General features: G+C 37.4%; 1 protein-coding gene across 5 annotated transcripts in view; it reads right to left on the minus strand.

The window, feature by feature from the left end:
- The window catches only part of AFG1L (AFG1 like ATPase), a 54,537-nt gene that overhangs the window by 20,271 nt on the left and 14,492 nt on the right, over positions 1–19,774 (minus strand). For all 5 annotated transcript variants that reach the window (XM_077926128.1, XM_077926127.1, XM_028723105.2 and 2 more), the window contains 2 exons: positions 15,934–16,033; positions 10,389–10,447 (listed from right to left, as the gene is read on the minus strand). In XM_077926128.1, coding sequence (XP_077782254.1) covers positions 10,389–10,447; positions 15,934–16,033 — 159 coding nt within the window. The remainder of the gene's footprint in view (positions 1–10,388; positions 10,448–15,933; positions 16,034–19,774) is intronic.

Below are 19,774 nucleotides of genomic sequence, written 5' to 3' on the forward strand. Positions count from 1 at the left end.
TGCATCAGCTCATATGTCCCTATGCATCAGCATAAGGCGAACTGAATGATGGGTCCGGCCAGTTATTCACTTGGATTATGCTCATTCCACCATCAAGGCTGCTTCAAAGTTATACAAAGAAATCACTGAGAATTCTCCTCCCGGCCACTAAGAATGCCTTAATACAGCTGTTACAAACATACATTTTCAGCATCACTCAGTAATCAATACAAGGTAGTAGAGCCAGGCAAAAACAACAACGTAAAGTGGACGTTTATCCAAATCAGACAAAAGGTGATCAAAGTTTCAAACAACCTCTATAGTTTTTGCTCATCAACAGGAAATAGGGGCTAGGGATGCCAGCGATCACAGCCCTAGTTTAAATGTACAAGAACAGCCCAACTCTCTGCATAGGTACCTGAAGGTAAATCAAGTGAGCTTTACATAAGCAAACCTCTCTTTGACTTGGCAGACCTTTTTCTTCACCTGTTCTCTATAAATTGCTGCTTCGTATTATGGCATGCTGTAAGTTTTTTTAGGTTTCTAAAAGAAGTTTTATTGATACTGGGTGATTTCCAACAGTCATACTCAGTGCAGACTCAATGAAATCTATGGACCTAAGTAACTTGAGCTACCAAGTTCGGTTTTTTACAACCGGTCTACTCTGAATATGACTTAGTTGAATATAACAGATTGTGTTTTTGAATTGCAATGTGTAAGCTGCATTTGAACTCAGAAAAGCTACATATCAAACTTTTAGAAATGCAGTATAAATAATTAACTCCAATGAGTTCTGTGGACCTTTCTTCTAAGTAAGCAAGAATAAAATTGCAGCCCAAGCACACAGTGGTCGGCAAGAATGGATTTCTGCGGCAAATCTGGAAAAATGCCTTTAAAATTATTCTGCAGTTTGAGTAAATTTGCACAGTGCATGCAAATGCTTAATTTTACTGCAATTTGGAAGGGGCAGTTCTGAATATTTTTAAATGTATAAATTGCTATTATTAGTAATGTTATTATCCCTCTCCCACCTTCCTTAGGAGCTGTCTGCTCTGAGGGAAGCTGGATGCAAGGTCTGGGAGTTTGTGGCATCAGTTCCTGAAGTTGCCTAAGGATATTTTGTATCATTTGTTTATTCTAATATTGTTTGAAACTATGCATTATCTTGGCACATAAAGGCAACACGTACATACATACTAATAATTATATAATAATAGCAATGATTGCATGGTGGATAATAGATCAGAACACATGAGGAAGTAGGAAGGGGAAAGTTGTTTCTAAGGACAAGGAGATCTGAACTTGGCTTGCCCCCACCCCAATGAAACATGAAGGCCTTCCCTTAGAGTGAAAACTGATGTTCTTATAATTGTGCTCAAGCTTCTGGAATCTGCATTTGAGATGCTAGTTCAGGGGTAGGCAACCTAAGGCCCGTGGGCCAGATGCAGCCCATGCGCCTTCTCAATCTGGCCCGTGGACGGTCCGGGAATCAGCGTGTTTTTACATGAGTAGAATGTGTCGCTTTATTTAATATGCATCTCTGAGTTATTTGTGGGGCCTGCCTGGTGTTTTTACATGAGGAGAATGCGGGCTTTTATTTAGAATGCATCTCTGGGTTATTTGTGGGGCATAGAAATTCGTTCATCCCCCTCCCTCCAAAATATAGTCTGGCCCCCCACATGGCCTGAGGGACGGTGAACCAGCCCATGGCTGAAAAATGTTGCTGACCCCTGTGCTAGTTCCATGGTCTGCAGCAAAAGCATGGTCATATTGTTGGGTCACCTGACTTCAGCACAGGCAGGGTCCCTTATTATCAGGTGACCTATTCATATCACAAACTATTCTCTCTAAGCTTCCATACACTGGAACATCTTAATAACAGAAATACATGACTTTACATATATACACAGAGAGGTGGTTATGTAAATAAAAATGGAGATCTCTCAACATTTGAAATACTTACACAAGGAAAATTGCTATTTGAAAAGGTCTTGGGTTACCGCACAGTGAGATTAATTGCTCACACAACACAACACAAAAGACATGTCAGAATGTTGTACAATGTAAAATAAAACATTCTTAGGATAAAGACAGACATAATATTTGGTAGTAAAGTTCACATGCTTCTGGATTGTTGAAATTCTGTATGCTCCGAAATACTTCATCACAAATTTGCCTACTTTCTTTTTTTTTAGTGTTAAAAATAATAAGCCCAATAGAAACAATACATGTATTAATTTGGTCTCTCTTTGAGCAACTGACTTCTCCATCATGGGATTGATTAAAGCTTACAGGCATGATTGCATTCCACACTCACTAATCACCATCAGGGAATCCTAATCAGCAGCTAAAGAACTTTTAGCTGGAGTCTTCATATTTTAGCCCTTAATTTTAAAGCTACACTCCTAACAGTTGGTTTACATTTCAAGTCTTTTGATAATCCTATTCATCTGCAGTGTTAAAAGTCTCCTGTCCTTTCCCCAATGGTAGTAGAAGCTAGTCATAGCAGAGCTGCATGTCACATCAAAGGAGCATTTCAATACCATTGGCATAAAGACTGTGACTTCTTACACTATTCAATTTTAATGCTTAGAATTATTCAGCTGCTCACATTATTATGTATTGGTTTATGTATTTATGTAGAGCAAAGGACAAACACAATTACATTCTGAAAATATAATTAAGAAGGTTAAAAAAAAACCTTATCACTCACACACGTTACTGTAAGGGGGAAAACTTTAGACTCTGTAAGGTAGAAATGGAGACAAACCGTGATATTAAGAATTTCTGTTAGAATGAAATAATAACCCTAACACTACTGAAAATGATACAGCCATTGGAGACAACTATGCTTTCCTCCATATAATCACTACAAGTTAGATGTAACATCCATACTGAAAATACAGCATAGGAACATAGCAATCTGCCTTATACCAAGTCAGACCATTGGTTCCTCTAGCTCAGTTTGGTCTAAAGTGACTAGCAGTGTCTCTCGACGATTTCAGGCAGGTTTCTCTCCCAGCCCCAAATGAAGATGCTGTGCATGAACGCTGGAACCTACATGCCAAACAGATGTTCGACCACCAAGCTATGACCCATCCCAAAAAAGATTTGCATGCCCCCCCCAGCCTGATACCCAGTTTTCCTTTAAAAAATTAAGTTTCATTATTAAATTAAGGGTTTTTTTATTTGGACATCTGATCTTAAAAATAAATACATAATTAAGTCCTTACAAGAGATTAAAAAGAAATATGTTTCTCAAACAGGAGGAATACCTCCTCATTAAAGCCTGCTACAACGCCTATGTGCCAGCACTTCTTCCAAATATTTGGTTGTATTATCAATTCACTAATTTAGTCAATTGGCTAGGATTTCTACCAGTGTCCAAAATCTGATTTCAGGTTTTGGTTAAGGTGAATCCCTGCTTAACATTTCCCTGTTAACACTAACTATTGTGGATGCACATCTGTTATAGCTCTAGTTAGGGTTGGAGTGAGGGACTTCCTCCCAGAAAGAAGAGTGAGAAGGGGAGAGAACAATATCCTGTATCCAGTTTCTGATCTCTTTAGGCATGTTGAAAAGCTCCCCAGTATTCTGTCTATACCAATCTTGCAAGTACAAATACCTACTGCTATGATTTTGCTGATGGGTTTTGTAATGAATTGCAAATGAATTGTCTGAAATGTTGATTTGACATTTTATTATGTTTTTATATGTGCTGGAAACTGCCCAGAGTGGTTGGGGAAACCCAGCCAACATGGGCAGGGTATAATAATAATAATAATAATAATAATAATAATAAGGCAATGTCAGGCCCAGGGACTGAACCCAGCTCTTAAAATCTCTAAGTCATGTCCTCTTACTAGCCCTGCTCTAGGGACTCTGCTTTTGCCTGCTCAAATGTGTCCTTGAACTATGATGGTGCCTTCTGCTTGCCTGAATAGAGAGGAGAAGGGGCATGCACATACATGTGTATGAAGAAACCACTAACCTTTTCATGGCTTGAATTTAGCCCACTATACAAGATAAGAATCACATTCTTTGCCCCACCCACTTTTCGCCTCTGGCCCACCAATCATGAAGCCCTCAGAAGTTTATTTTAACTACTGAAAAGGGTTATTACCCATACCCAAGCTACCCTACTTCTAACCCTGCTGCCCTCATTATGGTTCCCGAGTTCTGTGCACCTACCTAATCTACTAATTTCATGCACATACCAGAAATCATTCCCCCACACCCGACTTCCCATTAAGTGCTACTTCTTCTAGTTCTGCATTCCCAAAACTGATTCCCCTCCTGATGTTTTGGACTACAGCTTCCATCAGCCTCAGCCAGCAAGGACATACCACTTGGGGTTTGCCAAAGTTGCTGTTGATAAAACATCGGTTGGGGGGGGCCCTAGCTTGTAGGAGGCTGTTCAACCGAGGGTTCAGACCAGAGGTTCTTAACTTGTGGCCCATAGACCCCATAGGATTCAAGAGGTCTGTGGACTGAGCATACACAAGATTTTTCTACTGCGATAGAATAAATTCTGTGTGTGTTTGTGTTTATGTGTATTTTTCTGGGGAGAGGACTTTCATCAGATTCTGTGACCAAAAAACAACAACAAAAAAACACCCTTAAGAAACACATTTAGCCTGAAATCATTTGTTTTACTCCTCTCTGTATACTTATTTCATTGGCCTAAATCTCTCCCCCAATGCTTTGTATTTCTTCTGTCTGGATATTAGTTTGTCTTCAAATCATGACATGTAACACTGCCCACACTTCAGTTCCAAACATGGTACAAAGGGTACTAAAAAGCCTTCTCTCTGAAGGTATATTGTAGGTTAAATGCACCTTGTAATCTAATAAAGAAACTGAAGATTCTGATTTATAAGATAACCAAAGTCATAGGAAGGAGACTGGGCTTTTAATTACCTCTACTTTGGGTTACGCTCTACATACAGTAAACTATAGGTGAGTTAGTAGTACATTGTTTCATCTTTATTTGTTTGACCTTCTGAAGACAGTGATGGATATGATCAGGATATGATCTTAAAACAAAGATCCTGCCTTATCGTGTGAACATAAATTTCTGTAACAAAACGGAAAAGAGAGGAATCATCTAGTATTTGTGGAATAAAAAAACTTGGTCAAACTATTGTTCAGTATGCACTCAGTCTTTGTCTTCATGTTCAGATGTTGTTCAAACAGCAGACTTAAAAGAAAATAATGTCAATGAATCCTCCCAAGCACTATACATGACCTCTGGGGTAATTAGCAATCATTGAAAAGCAACAAGACTAAAATGTTCTATTCTTTATTACTGTCAGCTCTTATCTTGATCAGCATTTTAATAAAGATGGTTCGTTCCTAAGACAGTTCCATGAATCAGTCATAATTACATCCTGACACGCAGTGAATAGTAAAGCAATACTAAATATCACTTCATCAACCTTTCTAACCTTTATGCAAGTATTAACAGTAAATAATTTTTACACAATCCAACAACAGAAAATCTGCATATATCTTAGCTTTGTAGAGAGTCTACCCTAAGTGAATTTCCTGTGACCTACACCAGCAAAACACAATCGGGCATAATTATTCAAGCTCCAGAGATATTCAGGTGTTGCTTTTTTTTTTCAGAGTGTACAACTTCAAGCACAAAAGGCTACTTGTTCTACATAATAAACCCTCAAAGGGTTAAATGAAATGCCAGTTTCCTTTTCTCAAGCATATCCCAGTAGCTACAGAACTCTAAATTGAGAATAGAGTGCATGTACATAAATATTACATTTTTAAATAAATACAAAATGCTAAATCTAAAAAGATAAAAAGCATTTTAACACCCAAAATGATTAGATCAGGCCCTCAAGTTGGCAAAGAATACTATGCATAAAATGTGTGCATAAGGCTATAGCTACTGCTGCTGCTATGTTGCATAATTGGAGTCTGTATGTATTAAATCAGATTTGTTGTGCTTAATATTTTTAAAGGCTGACAATTATTCTCTATTAATATTGATTTATTTCCTATGTTTGTTAAAACACTGTGGATATGAAGTAACTGTTCATTCTCCATAGCTGTATCATTGTCCAGAACCTCAGCTGGAATAAGAAGTTTAGTTTCTCTGCTTCAGCACACAAAATTGATAATTTGGTTCCTTAATTCAAATTAGATGCTTTACAGTTGTTTCTGCATACCACGTAGCTGTAGCTATGCAACAGATTGAGATCGTTTGACTATAGTTGCAATAACTATAAAGTTCTTTAAAGTTCAGCTTAGTGGGTGCATAATCAAGAGAAAGTCCTAAACAAAGGGAACAATATTAAGTTTTAGTGGGGAATAAGGTAAGAGCATAACACGGCTTCCTTTTTCAAGGTCTCTCAAGAGAATCATTCCCTACCCACTGCGACAAACAGAAGCGATATGTAAACCAACATCTTGGTCTTTGACAAGGTGCTTTGCATTATATCCAAAAGTATAAACAACTCTTACAAAGAATGCACTCCCACAACTAAGGATAGCTCTTATTCTAGTAAGTAAGCGGTATACAGTATGCCTTTCTGCAAAGCAGAACAGGACTGGCTATGTTTCATGCTAGACTAAATGAGCAGTTGTTCAACAGCAGGTCAAATATATAAAGATGACTAAGTTACTTTAACTCAGTTCCATCCAATATGAAGTTTGCTCACAATGCTTTCTTACTTCAAAATCTGATTTGTACTTCCTTCCTTGGCCTGAATCTTTGCTCCTGCCAGAGCTCCAAACAGGAAAGAAGAAGAAAAGGGAAAGTGTTGATTTCAGAAACTAGATTTCCAGAATGAAAATAAATGATTAAGATCTAAGCAGACTAAGGATGGCTTAGGCCTATCTCTGATGAGGTCTGCTACCTCATTACCAACAACTGAAAACTTCTGCTGCATTTTGTTTCAAGAGAATCCAAAAGTCCTTGCTGTAAAGCAGACTGGGGGGTGCAGAGTCCATTCAGTCTTTCTGTATCACAACCATTATGTAAGAAGTATAAAACACTGCCTTTATGCTGCCAAGCCACAATGACTCCTCTTACATCAAAGCAGTTTCACCACTTGGGTTTTTTTCTTCCAAATTTATTCAAGCCAAGGGCAGGGAGACAACAATTCATACACGCTAATTACACCTAATTATCTATTCCTCTCCCCACCCCAACTTTCGGCCAGTGTTATTTGCTATTTGGGTTTCTCACAACCTCCTCTTGCCCTGTCCATCCAGCTCAACAGTAAGTCTTTGAAGAAAACAGTTGTGGCTTTTTAGAATATTCACAATGTAAGGTTCAACCCAAATTAAACTATTCCCATTATTAGTTTTGACACGTTTAATGTGTTAAATATGAAGGCCTTTTGCTTAATTTGGCAAATTCCTCATATCACTGCAAGGAGAGAATTGCCAGTAACACCCTCTCCTACGGGAGCTTCTCCTCACACTTTCTTTTCATGATCTAAATGAAATGTTTATTGATTAAAGTTCTTCTCTGCAGACCTCCATGGTAGCTTGTGACAAAGCACTTACAAGCCTTATTAATTGGCTCGGACCTTTGGGGCGAGGGGGGGGGGAGGAAGATAAGGAAGACCTTATTTTGCATTACATCACAAGCAAAGGAAACATTAAACAAATCAATTGCATTACAAGCAATGCAATATTGCATATCTAACTCAGTATTTGAGCCAGCTGTTGGAACCAAAGTGTTCATTTGCTTAAACAGAGAACAACTATTATTAAGATCAAAATGGAATAGAATGCAAGAGTTTGCTATCATTATTTTACCTTCAGATGACAAATATATATAATATATATTTAAATGAAGGATTGTCAAGCAGTCATCTTACTGTACTTAAAATGCAATATATTTAACAAAATATATTTTAAAACCTTACCTAATTTTTAAACATTTATTAATTTGGATTGTGAGATACAAAACTTATCAATATATTCAATGTGGTATGGATTTGCATACCTACCAAAAGACAGTTTTCGGATGATCAAACTGAATTTTTGAGTATATAGAGTTCTAATTTTGTGCATTAAAGTGCAACTACTTTTGAACTCAAACTCTGATATGCAATCACATTTAAAAAGCCAAAAAAAATACAATGTGAACATTTGAGCCAAAGTCTGTTCTAGTCTTATATTTACTGAATGTATGCTTGCACGTGTATACCCCCCTCGTTTTCTCTCACTCTCACTCTTGTTTTCTAATGCTAAACACAATGATTCACAACTGAACTGTATTGTAAATTCCAAAAGTAATCCATTTAATTAACACAGGAAAAAAAGAGAAAAGCAGAGCCTACAACTTCCATAGGTTGGGAAAGAAAGAGTCTTCTATTTAAGACTTGCTTGGGTACTTACTAAGAAGGGAAACAAAAGGCCTAACATCTTCAGTAATGAAAAAGTCAATTGATAAGTGAAGACATCACAATATCAAAGACTTAATCCCAGCAATTCTGACTCAGGTGACAGCTCAGCAGAGGTCAGGGTGCTGACACTGACCACAAAAGCAAGTTTTAACCATTCAGCATACTGAAAGCTACTGGACTATCACAGCATTAGAATGGAACTAACTGACAAATCAATTTAATCACCAAGATGACTTTTTTATTTTAAAAAGAAATTGTCAATTCACAGATCTGTGTGCTTCTAACACAGGTGGCTTGACAAAGGCAGAACACATAATCAAAGACATTTTATATCTCCTAACCAGTGCCAGAATCCCACCCCCTGTCCCAAGATCGCTCTGAATCTGCTGGTAGTAGTTTCCTGACCTAATAGTAGTATATAGTTGAATCTTCTTCCAAACATTAATAGTGGCTTTTTGACAAAAAATAAATATGATTATTTAGTGGGGTGAAAGCTGATGGAAGAATAGGAAATAATCAAACAGTCCAATTTTATACATGTTTACTCAGAAGCAAGTACCACTGAGTTCAAATAAAAGGACTTATTCCCAAGGCAATGTACATACAGTTTTATCACTGCATAAATGCTAATGGCTATTCTACAAAAGAATCAATACTAAACACAGTTTTTTGCACAAAATCAGGTTTATTGTGTTGATTTCTAAGGATCAGGAGCTGGCTACTTGGAATCCCACTCATAGAAGAAGGAAACCTAAGTAAAATAACCCAGACTCAACTCAGACTTAAATGGTCATGGATTGCACCTTTAGTATCTAAGCAGGCTTTGTGGATTTATCACTTCCACAGAGAATGCCTTTGCTTCTACCTATAGAAGGCTCTCCACACTATTTTTTTAAAAAAAACACTTCTTTCATGTCATACTGATTTTACATTGGCATTTTTTGGCCACGTAGAAGACTTAAAAGACAGTTTAAAGGGAGAGATGCAGGCTGCAGTCTTATTTTCACTTACCTGAGAGTAAGTCCTATTAATATCAATGGGACTTGCTCTGAAATATGTGTATTTAGACGATTATAGACTAATAAAATGAAAAAGAACCCTTCCGTATACAACTAAAATGTTGATCAAAGTAATGAAATTCTAGGTTACCAAAAAAGGATTTAAGCAATCAGAAAACGGCTGCAAGAACCAAGTGCAGTTGCAGTGCAATCTTCAGGAGTCCAAATTTAGTTTGTATTGGACTCCTAAAGAAAAATTAGGAAGTAGTTCATAAAAGTTGGTAACCCACAGACAAACCATACATCAATGAACCCTTCTTCGTGTAAGATTAAGATATAAATCCAAATGCTAATACATTTTCTCTTTCTCTTTGTACCTAAAAGCTGGGAAACCTGAATTTGTGAAACCCATGACACAATAGCAATTTCATTTTTTAAAAATATTGATTTTGGTATCTGGCATGGGTGATTACTATAATGCATTGATCTGAAATGTTTTTACTGCTATTATGACTGTGATTATAATGTTTATATTTTATATGCTTTTAAATTATTTTAAAGGTTGTACGCCACCATTGGAAATATTGTATTCTGAAAGGTAGTGAAGAATTTTAAAAAGATAACAAATAAATAATCATAGGAAAAATGAACCTTGTAGTCATTTGTATTTTTGAAAAGAGTAGAATAGTAACAGGTAATAATGGATAGTGCTCTCCTAGACCCGGCTTGGGATTTTTTCTATCTTCATGAATACTACATGTGAAAAAAAGCTGAGAAGTAAAAATTTCCTTCTGTTCTGATAATGTTTCCTTTTATGTTGTTGCTCTGAACTCCGTCATTCAGTTTGGAGAAAAAGTAGAGCCTCAAGATTCAAAAATATTACAAATGAAATCTTAATTTCTGCCTCCCCTAATTGAGTTAATCCCAGAAGGTTAAAGAAAATTACTCCCAGAAATATGAACAAAACAGTTTTGCAATAAAGATGCTTATCAGTAAGCTAGCAAGATCCCTTATCAAGCACATCTTCCTTTACCTTAAGAACAGCAATGAATGGCACGAAGTTCACTCTTTGGAGCCCATTTTTATAGAGATCTGAAAGAGAACACATGGATATTATCCTCACCACCTACTTCTGACAGGATTGTCTTTTGGTCTTACTTACAAATACAAGTTCTACATTAGGGAGAAGGAACATTTGGTCTTCCGAGCATTGTGGACTAAATTCCCATCAGCTATGTTGGCTGTGCCAATGGGAATTAGAGTTGAACAATATGGTTGAGTTCAATGCAGCTAGGATTGTCATACGCCCGGATTTTCCCAGGCATATCCAGAATGTTGAAGTCGGCAGCAGTGTCCAGGCAGAAACTGGGCAGTGTCCAGGGAAATCCAGCATCTTTTTAGGCCAAAAAACATTTCCCCACTGTTTGAAATATGGGAACCCTAACACAGGCTCTCTATCTCTGTTCTACCAAATCAAGAAATAAGGAAGGAAAAAAGAAAATAATTTAAATTTAAATCTTTGGCTGCAATGTTTTTTTAAAACTAAACTGTATTTAAAAGTAATTAATATATTCTTCTTACTTAATTAAATTAACCACATAGTTTAAATGTATCTCATTGCTTTGGAGAGGTTAACTTTATAAAGCATAAACAGTAAAGCTACACAATACAGTGATTAACATTTCAGTATCTGCTTTTTAAAATATACTTAAACTCTAATGTATAAGAGACAAAAAACATCATTTAAAAAATAAATTAAAGACGCAGTTGATGGACTATATGCAACTAGCTGAAATGACTGGCAGAATCCGAGATCTGGGAGAGGAAACAATGGAAGAGGACTGGAAAAAATTTAAGGACTATTTGCAAAAACATTATAAGTTGTATGAATGTTAAGAAATATGCACGATTAGGAAATTTTTGCTTTAGCAACTTGATTAGGTAGACTGAAAATTAAGACAAGAAAAAAGAGGTGGTAATATGAATCAACTTTATTATGTTAATTTTAAATGTACAAAGTTTGGGATATGAGATTGTGAATTCGGAAACATAATAACTGAAAGATACAGTAAGTTAAGAAACAAGGTAACAAATTGCTGAAACTTTTATTGCAAAGAACGCAGGGTCTGGAGGATGTGGGGAAGTCCACCTGGAATACTGAAAAAACTATTGAAAGTTGAACAGAAATAACCTTTTTTTTTTGTTTTTTATTACTTCTCTTTGTATTTGTTTCTTGCACTTTCTTATTGTTATCTTGTGTTTATGAACCTAAGAAAAGAAACTCAATAAAAATATTTATAAAAAATAAAAATAAATAAAAAATAAATTAAAGAGTTAAAAAGTACGTGATTATATAATTTATTCGATACTTACCAAAGGAGTGGAGGGAAGTCCAAGGCTCAGTTGAGATTAACTTAGTTATGTATTTTATTTATGATTTGTGAAGTGGATATAATTTGTTTAAGGTATGTGGTGAATTTTTTGTTTATGTTTTTTCTGTATATATGTGCAAATATGAATAAAAATGTATTAAAAAATATATTTAAAAATTTGACTGCATTACACTCTAAATAAGAAAAATGGGAGGAAATAGAAAATCCCCAGAAAATTTGATTTGAATCTATGATAAAACATGTGAAAACATGTATGTACGCATGCATGCATGTATGAGTTTTGTGCAATTTATCATACCCTTCCCCCACCCCCACCCCGAAAAAGGCAAAACACACGAAAGGGCTAACAGTAGCCTGTGCACATGCTCATAACTCCGACATTTACTGCTCAGTGGAACAAGGGAATGGAAGGAGTGTGATTACAGGCACAGAATTTTTCTCAATCTGAACACATCCTGTCACTGGTGTGGATGAAAAAAAGCAACAGCTATAATCAGCAACAGTGATTGCTGGTGTAGACAGCCCACTACAGTTTTGCTCCAAAAAAACTTCAGAACACAGCATCTATAATGATACATCTGGAAGGGCCCACTCTTGCAACAATCATAAATAAATGTATTATATTGCAGTTTTAAACATATCTTTAATATGTATATAGTTTTAACTATCAGTGTTTAATTGTTTTTAATGGATAATATTTTCTATGTTTTAGCTGTGCTTGTTTTTATCTGCAAGCTGCCTCAAGTCCCATCAGGGGAAAAGACAGGGTATTATTAATAATAAATAATAATAATAATAATAATAATAATAATAATAATAATAATAATAAACGTACTTGACAGTAAGTTCCATTTAAAACAATGGAGTTCACTGTCCCAAGCAAATGCATTTATAGCCATGATGTAATAGATGTATTCTCATTTGTTGTATTTTATGGTATCTGTGATTCAGGAAGATTGGACACAAATAAATAACTGAAACCGACCCAGAACATCTCAGCATATGATTCTAACTCATTTGGCAAAATGCAGATACCATGGATCACATCAAAACTGAGGAGTAGGGGAGGAGAAAGAATGGTTTTGTCTGCAAGTAATCTGCTGATAACAGCACTCCAACAAAACTGCTCTGCTGCAGAGAAAGCTAAGCTTTCAGGATAATACAAACTTATTTTGCCCACATCCCATTGAAATAATATAATGTGTAGCGCCTGGAGGAATCATCATTCCTAGCTAACAGGACCAGTGGTCAGGGATGATGGGAGTTGTAGTCCCAAAACATCTGGACGGCCGAGTTTGCCTATGCCTGGTTTAAATCTGTCTAAATAGCAACAGGACTCTGCAGATGCTATGGCATTTTTTAATGAGCTTCAGCATTATAATTAAGGCAGGAGTAAGAAACCTCAGGCCCAGGGGCCAAATGAAACCCTCCAGTGTCTCCATCTGGTCCCCAGGATTCTGGGTTGAATCCCTGATTGGTCCTTCTATGTCCTTTCCTCTAGTAATCTTAACCAGCTTGAAAGTGTCTTTGAATTATGGTGACAGTTATTGCTTGCCTGGATGAAGGATGGCAAGTGGTGTTTCTAGCCACACCCACCACTGATATGTGGCCGCTACAGGGAATTGTGGCCATTGAATTGAGCAAAGTTTCCCATCATTGCATTACAGTATTAATGATGGGGTTCTGGACAAATATCTGTGAGATCACCATTGTATGGTTCTGCTTATTAGGAGACAAGAACTCCTACCATTCCAGGGGTTCAGTCTTTCCTGTTCACTCAAGAGTGTTGCTGGCAGTGTCCACAAATGATTTTTCATCAATGCCATTTGGTAAGGCTGGCTCCTTTTTTCAGGCTGCCTAAATCATGCCTTTGTAGCATCAGAGCTAGACTTACTATAATGCACCTTATGTATTGTTGCATTTGCTGATATACAGAAATTTTAGCTGGCACAGAAATTAATATTATGCCTCTAGCCAGAGGCAGTCTGTGGAAGCTCATCATGCCAGTGAGCCTCCTAGCCTGACTTCCTACGACTTGTGAGCATAATTTGGTGTGTAGGTGTTTAGAACTCTTAGCAGTACAGGTTCAATCAAGAGAACATATCCTCTTTCAGAACCCCTTCACAACTTCTACACCCAATAAAGATGTTCTTTGAATATAAAATCTGCTCATCAAGGGTACACAAAGCGCTGTTTTCAGTGGCTGCCCCAAAATCATAAATCCTTTCTTCTGAAGACATAAAACACCTAACGTCTGAACTTCATTCATAGAAATGTGGCCAATCACTTTCCTTTTTTGTACGCATTTTTGAAAACTATGCATAAACCAGTAATATAGCAGGCAAGGTTACCATGGGATATGTCTTCTGGGTTTTAAAAATTATGTATTTTAAAAAACTGGATTAGCTTACTGATATATTTCCAAGATTTTGAGATGGAGCAAACTAGAAAGTGTAATAAACTATTCAACATGAAACAGGCAAAACATAACTAATGGAGGCTATGAGACCTTTCCAATAACCTTGGAGGGAGCTGGCTCCCAGAGGAAATCATAAAGCTGTCAGTAAAACACAAAACTCATCTCTAGGTGGTTTATTCCAAACAATTAGCTGATGGACAGGATACTGTTTGAAGATAGGAAGTCATGAATTGGGCCCACCTTGCAAGATCTCCATGCTTCTTATCACTATCTGGGTAGACACCGGCCAGAGACACAACTTCTGTTTATTAGGGAGAGTCATTTTATTTCTATTTCCAGTTCCTACTCTGTTCACTTGTATTGCAGTGTTGAGTATCTGGTAATAGGCCATGGAGAGCACTTCCTCACCAGTCATTTATTGATGTGAGACGCCAGCTGAATCTGCTGTTTCATTTAAGCATTGAATGAAGTCTGTGAAAGTCTACTAAGGATGTTACCATATTATCCATATGGAACCCGCAATGATAGTATTAGTAAATACATGTATGTTTTTCAGAAATTCTTGAGAGCCAAACATAACTACACTAGATTGCAGAAAATAACAGTACTGAGTAAATATGTAGTTTTAAACTGCAATATCATATTTGCAGTACTTACCATAAACCACTCCTCTCACACACAAATGGCTGACTACAGATTATGTCTCTGTAATAGTACAGCTGGTAGATTTTTTTTGTTCCCTACTAGTTTTTAAGAAACAATCAAAATATAAAGTGATTAAAGAAAAGCTTTTGTTCCTTTTAGATGTTTACTTAGCAACAAAGATATGTGAAGTTTCATTTTCAGTTTTAAGTTTATTAAACATGTTTCCACATTAATTTGCAATTTCATTCAACATTTATTGAAAAACTTTAAAGATTTTCATGTTCTTTCTTGTAGCAGCCAGTCATTTTCTTAGTTTGTTATTCCAATTATTTATTACATTTCTTGCTACAGGTACACCTGATTGTTTTAGAGTAGGTCTCATTAATCTTGGGCCTTATGCCAAATGATATCACTATCATTTGTCTATTTTATCATGCATTTATTATTACATTGTATGCTTATCCTTGTCTTTCTTCACAGAGCTCAGGACAATGTACATTGTTCTCCCCCACTCACCACCCTGTGAGGTAGGTTAGGCAGAGAAAAAAATGACTTGAACCCATTCTCCTTGGATCTAGTCTGATACTCTGAATACTACATCACATTTATGTGAGCATCCATTTTTCTCAGCTCATTCTTCCTGATGATCAGCAATATTACCAATCCTATAAATAATTACCCAGGGGGCAGTCATAAATGCATAATGCTGATCACCCTTTCCCCACACCTTTTTCTTCCTTCCACTTTCCATCTTATAGCCTGAAAGGACTATTGGCTTTTCAGTGCTACAGCAATTGTTCCATGAACTGAAGACACTTCCATTCACATAAGAAGAGTTTCGTTCACAGAAGTTCATGACTGCAACTCTTCTGCTCAGAGTTCCTACCCCCTATACACCATGCAGTTTCCTTAGCATGACTATATTCCTCACTTCCATATATTTGAACAGAAGCCAAGGAAGTGTGCCATTTAGGGCACAGCGTAGAACCTTAAAAAATTACAATAGAAACAACACAAGAGATTGATCTTAATTAGAAAATGAATACATGTAATGCTACCTTATCAAGGCATCTATTCCTTTCCAGTGAAAACGCCAATAGCAACATATTGTTTGGTTTTACCTTCTGGTGGCCTGTTGGATGTTGCTACAACAACAACACCATTTTGGAACAGGTTTTCAAAGAGCTGCTTGAGAATCATGGCATCAGCAATGTCTGTGACCTGCGGAAGACAACACCGCCATCATGAGAGGCTGATTTTGACTTGCTCCATTAACTGATCTGCAACTGGTTTTTTGTAGTCACAAAAGAGGCTTGTTGGTTAAATGACAGAAGATTCTAATTACCACTTGCAGCAGAAAAGGAGGGAATAATTAATAAGCAGTGAATGTGCAACAATATGTCGGTTCTTTATAACAGAGCCCCATCATTTTTTAACCAACTGCTGGAAAATTCTGTGTTAACTTCCATTCTAAAACTACAGGTGGGAAACACAGAAAAATAGATCCAAACATTTAAGAGGCCTCATTAATTTGGACCAACACACACACACAACCCTCAGAAGATCAAGGAAGAAAATACACACCAGCTGCTTTACACTTCTATTACCTTTCCAGCAAAGGATCACAAAGGTGACTTTAAATGGTCATGGAACTTTTGGAAAAAAGGACAAGTAGCCAAGTATACATAATCAGCTGCTGTTGAAAATAGAATGATATGACATAGATACTATTGTGCAATTGTTGCACAAAACAATTCAACAGATGGCCCATCACAAAAAATAAGCAATTTCATTGTTCTTTTTAAGTGCCTTCTATTACTGTCCATGAATAATCAAAAAGGCACTGCAGTCAGTTCCAGCACAGTCAGCCTCTTCTAACCTTCACAGACACAAATCACTCTCTCCCTTCATAGACACACACATACACACTCACTAACTCGTTGTCTCAATAAAAATGAGGGCAGCAATTAATAATGAAAAGAAACTTTTGTCTGAACGTTTTCACTTTCTTGCTTATTGTTCATCAAATTATTACAGTTGGGCTCAAAAGACTAACTTTATTATATGCTGAATTTAAATTAAACACATAAACTTACCATGGAGAAAGAGAACAAATGTAGAAGCAGGTATGAGAAAGGCCAGCTGAAAATGGTTTAAGGCAGAGCTGAGATTTTGAACAAAGTAGCTGTAATACATCTGAAATCAGAGCAAACAGCTCAGCTGCCTTTGCCCATAGTACCCTTCTATGCTTCTTTAACAGGCACTTGTGACACATTAAGAGCTAGTTTTGGAAGAGGCTCTGTCTGAACCAATTGACTCACGGCTGCAGGACTGGGCGATGGTGGGGCCCTGAATGCTGCAATACTGTGAATGGGGTGGCTGCACATGCAAACACAATCAATCCTGACATATAACCATGTGAGAAATTAGGATCTTTGGGGCTAGGAATAAAGAAAGAAAAAGAGAACTAAACAGGTTTTTAAACAACAACAAAACCCAGCTTCATGAGACCATTGAAATATGCAGAAGGCAACAGAAAGGAAAATAGGAAGAAATACACATCTTTCTTCTAGTTTGGAAATTGAAGTGGAAGGCGTCATGCAATAGGACAATCTAGGTTTACATCAGGGAGACTTTGACAAGGCATAACACTCTGGCACATTAAGCTGCAAAATATTTATGACCAGAGGAAATGCAAAGAGGCCTTCTCAGTTGGTGTTTTGATGTTTCAGAATTTGAATCTATTTGCCTACCAAAATACATTAATTTTTTTAAAAGCTACATAATTAAAAAAGCAAGAGTCATTCTGTGTACTTGGGTGCCAATTTATGTCCTTTTGATCCTGTGTAGCTTTGGAAGAGAAGACAAAAGTGAAAGCATTCTCAAAGCCCAGGTTCTTTCTGTGCCCAGCATTCATTATAAATGGGAACAAAAGAAAAGGATACAAATTACCAATAAGAGGGATCTGCTAATGGAGAGAATGGAGAAATTTCATTAGCATTTAAGAGAAAAGATTTTTATGACCTAGAGTTGCTTTCTTTTCTCTTAAGTTGAAAAAAAATCATAATGTATGTGTGTAAGTGCTTGAAGCTCAGTTATCCTCTGATTGGTACAGTTTCTTATAATGAATGAAGAACATAAGCATGTATAAGCAGTAATTAGTGTTAGCTCAAAAACAAGAGCTTAAGTTTTGTTATTATATGTTTTCAACAGCTTTTCCGGACTATCAGCATTGCATAAAGCATATTCATTTTTACCAAACACATGAGATATTGATAACATCACACAGTGCTTCTCAATTTTTCTGTCTTCCATACAGTTAGCATTCTATCCCCGCCCCCCTTACCATTAATGACTTCAGACTACTCTGTTTCTGAAGAGCCTTTTCATTTCTGGTTGGGATTTATGAGGATGACATAAGACTAAGGGAGAAGACAGATGCAATATAAAAAGAGCATTCATTGGATGCAGGATGAGAAATAGTATTTATTTTAGCAGCACATCCCAATGTGCACTAATGCAACAGAATCTGGGAATGACAATCAACCTACATACTATAGAAATAGCAGCAACTAACTTCTGTATTTTATAGTTACTGTGTGTGCTTAATTTCAATTGGAACAAAATCTGTAACTGCTTTAATCAACCCTGTGATTTGAAGTGAAAGCCAACGTGGCTCTTCCATCTCTTGAATACTGTTAATGTAGTAAATACAGTGGACCCTCGGGTTACATTACCTTCGGGTAACATAATTTTGGGGCTGCGAACGTGGCAAACATAGAAGTGTATACTTCCGGGTTTTGCCATAAGCACATGTGCTCTATATTTCGGGGTTTGCACGGACCCCCGGAAAGGAATTAAATTTGTATCTGGAGGGTCCACTGTACAGCAGAATGTATTTCAAGACCCAGGGTTAGCTCAAATAGTTACATATTTACAAACAGTTTCAAATTTTATAAATAATAACTGAATACAATAATTTAGAATTTAGACATATTGTTTCATATGAGGTTACTGTAATTACCTTGACACTCTCTTTTTGTTTCAAGTCTACAAATATGACATCTTGAAAAGTTGACCAATCAATTAATCAAGCACTTTTTAATGCTTCTGATTACATTTGACCAATCAATTGAACAGCATCCCACTCCTTCAAAGCAGAGAACACAAGTCCATCAAGTCACAACAAGTAGTAGAAAAGGGTATGAACACACAGGCCAGGAATGCAATACAAGCCAGAAAGCCATGTGTCTTAGTACATGCCCAAGAAACACACAGTTGAAAATAACACACTGGATGAGAATTCAACAATGTCGTACTTGAAGTAGACCCACTGAAATCCACGGACTTAAGAATCTCCAGGAAGACTTCGTTGGGTATCAGCCACAGTCATAAAAATGGTCACCCAGTTACTAGTGAGCAGCACTGGTGGAGGAAGAGGAGTGCGGGGGAAGTGCACCGCCCCTGGCAGTGTGATCCCAGTAGGGTGCCATTGCGGCTGCCCCCTCCGCCCGCGACGGGCACCACGCCTCTGCTGGCGGCACACCACACCACACCCCCAGGATGCGTGCCATGCCCCTGTGGGCGGTGCGCCCCGACCCTGGGACGTGCGCCAGCCCTGCCCCCACCTGTTCTCCGCCCCCCCCCCCCCCCGATGCCAGAGCATGAAGCTCCGCCACTGGTAAGCAGTAAGGCCATTCTGAAATGAATGCCACAGAAGCTCGCCTGAGGTTAAAGACCAGAACCAGCTAGAAATCACAGTACCTTATGCAGTGACTGTTATGGTGGTAGTCATTGAAAAATAGTATACGCCTCAGGACTACACATCTGACACAAACCCAGGCACAAGGCTAGCCCACCCATGAGGCAAAGTGAGTGGCCACCTCAGATAGCAGGATCCACAGGGACAGCAGATCCGGCCTCCAAGGAATGCATCGCCCACTCCTGCCAATGCAGCAGCAG

This window comes from Podarcis muralis, chromosome 3, assembly GCF_964188315.1.
Source record: "Podarcis muralis chromosome 3, rPodMur119.hap1.1, whole genome shotgun sequence".
Taxonomy (NCBI): domain Eukaryota; kingdom Metazoa; phylum Chordata; class Lepidosauria; order Squamata; family Lacertidae; genus Podarcis; species Podarcis muralis.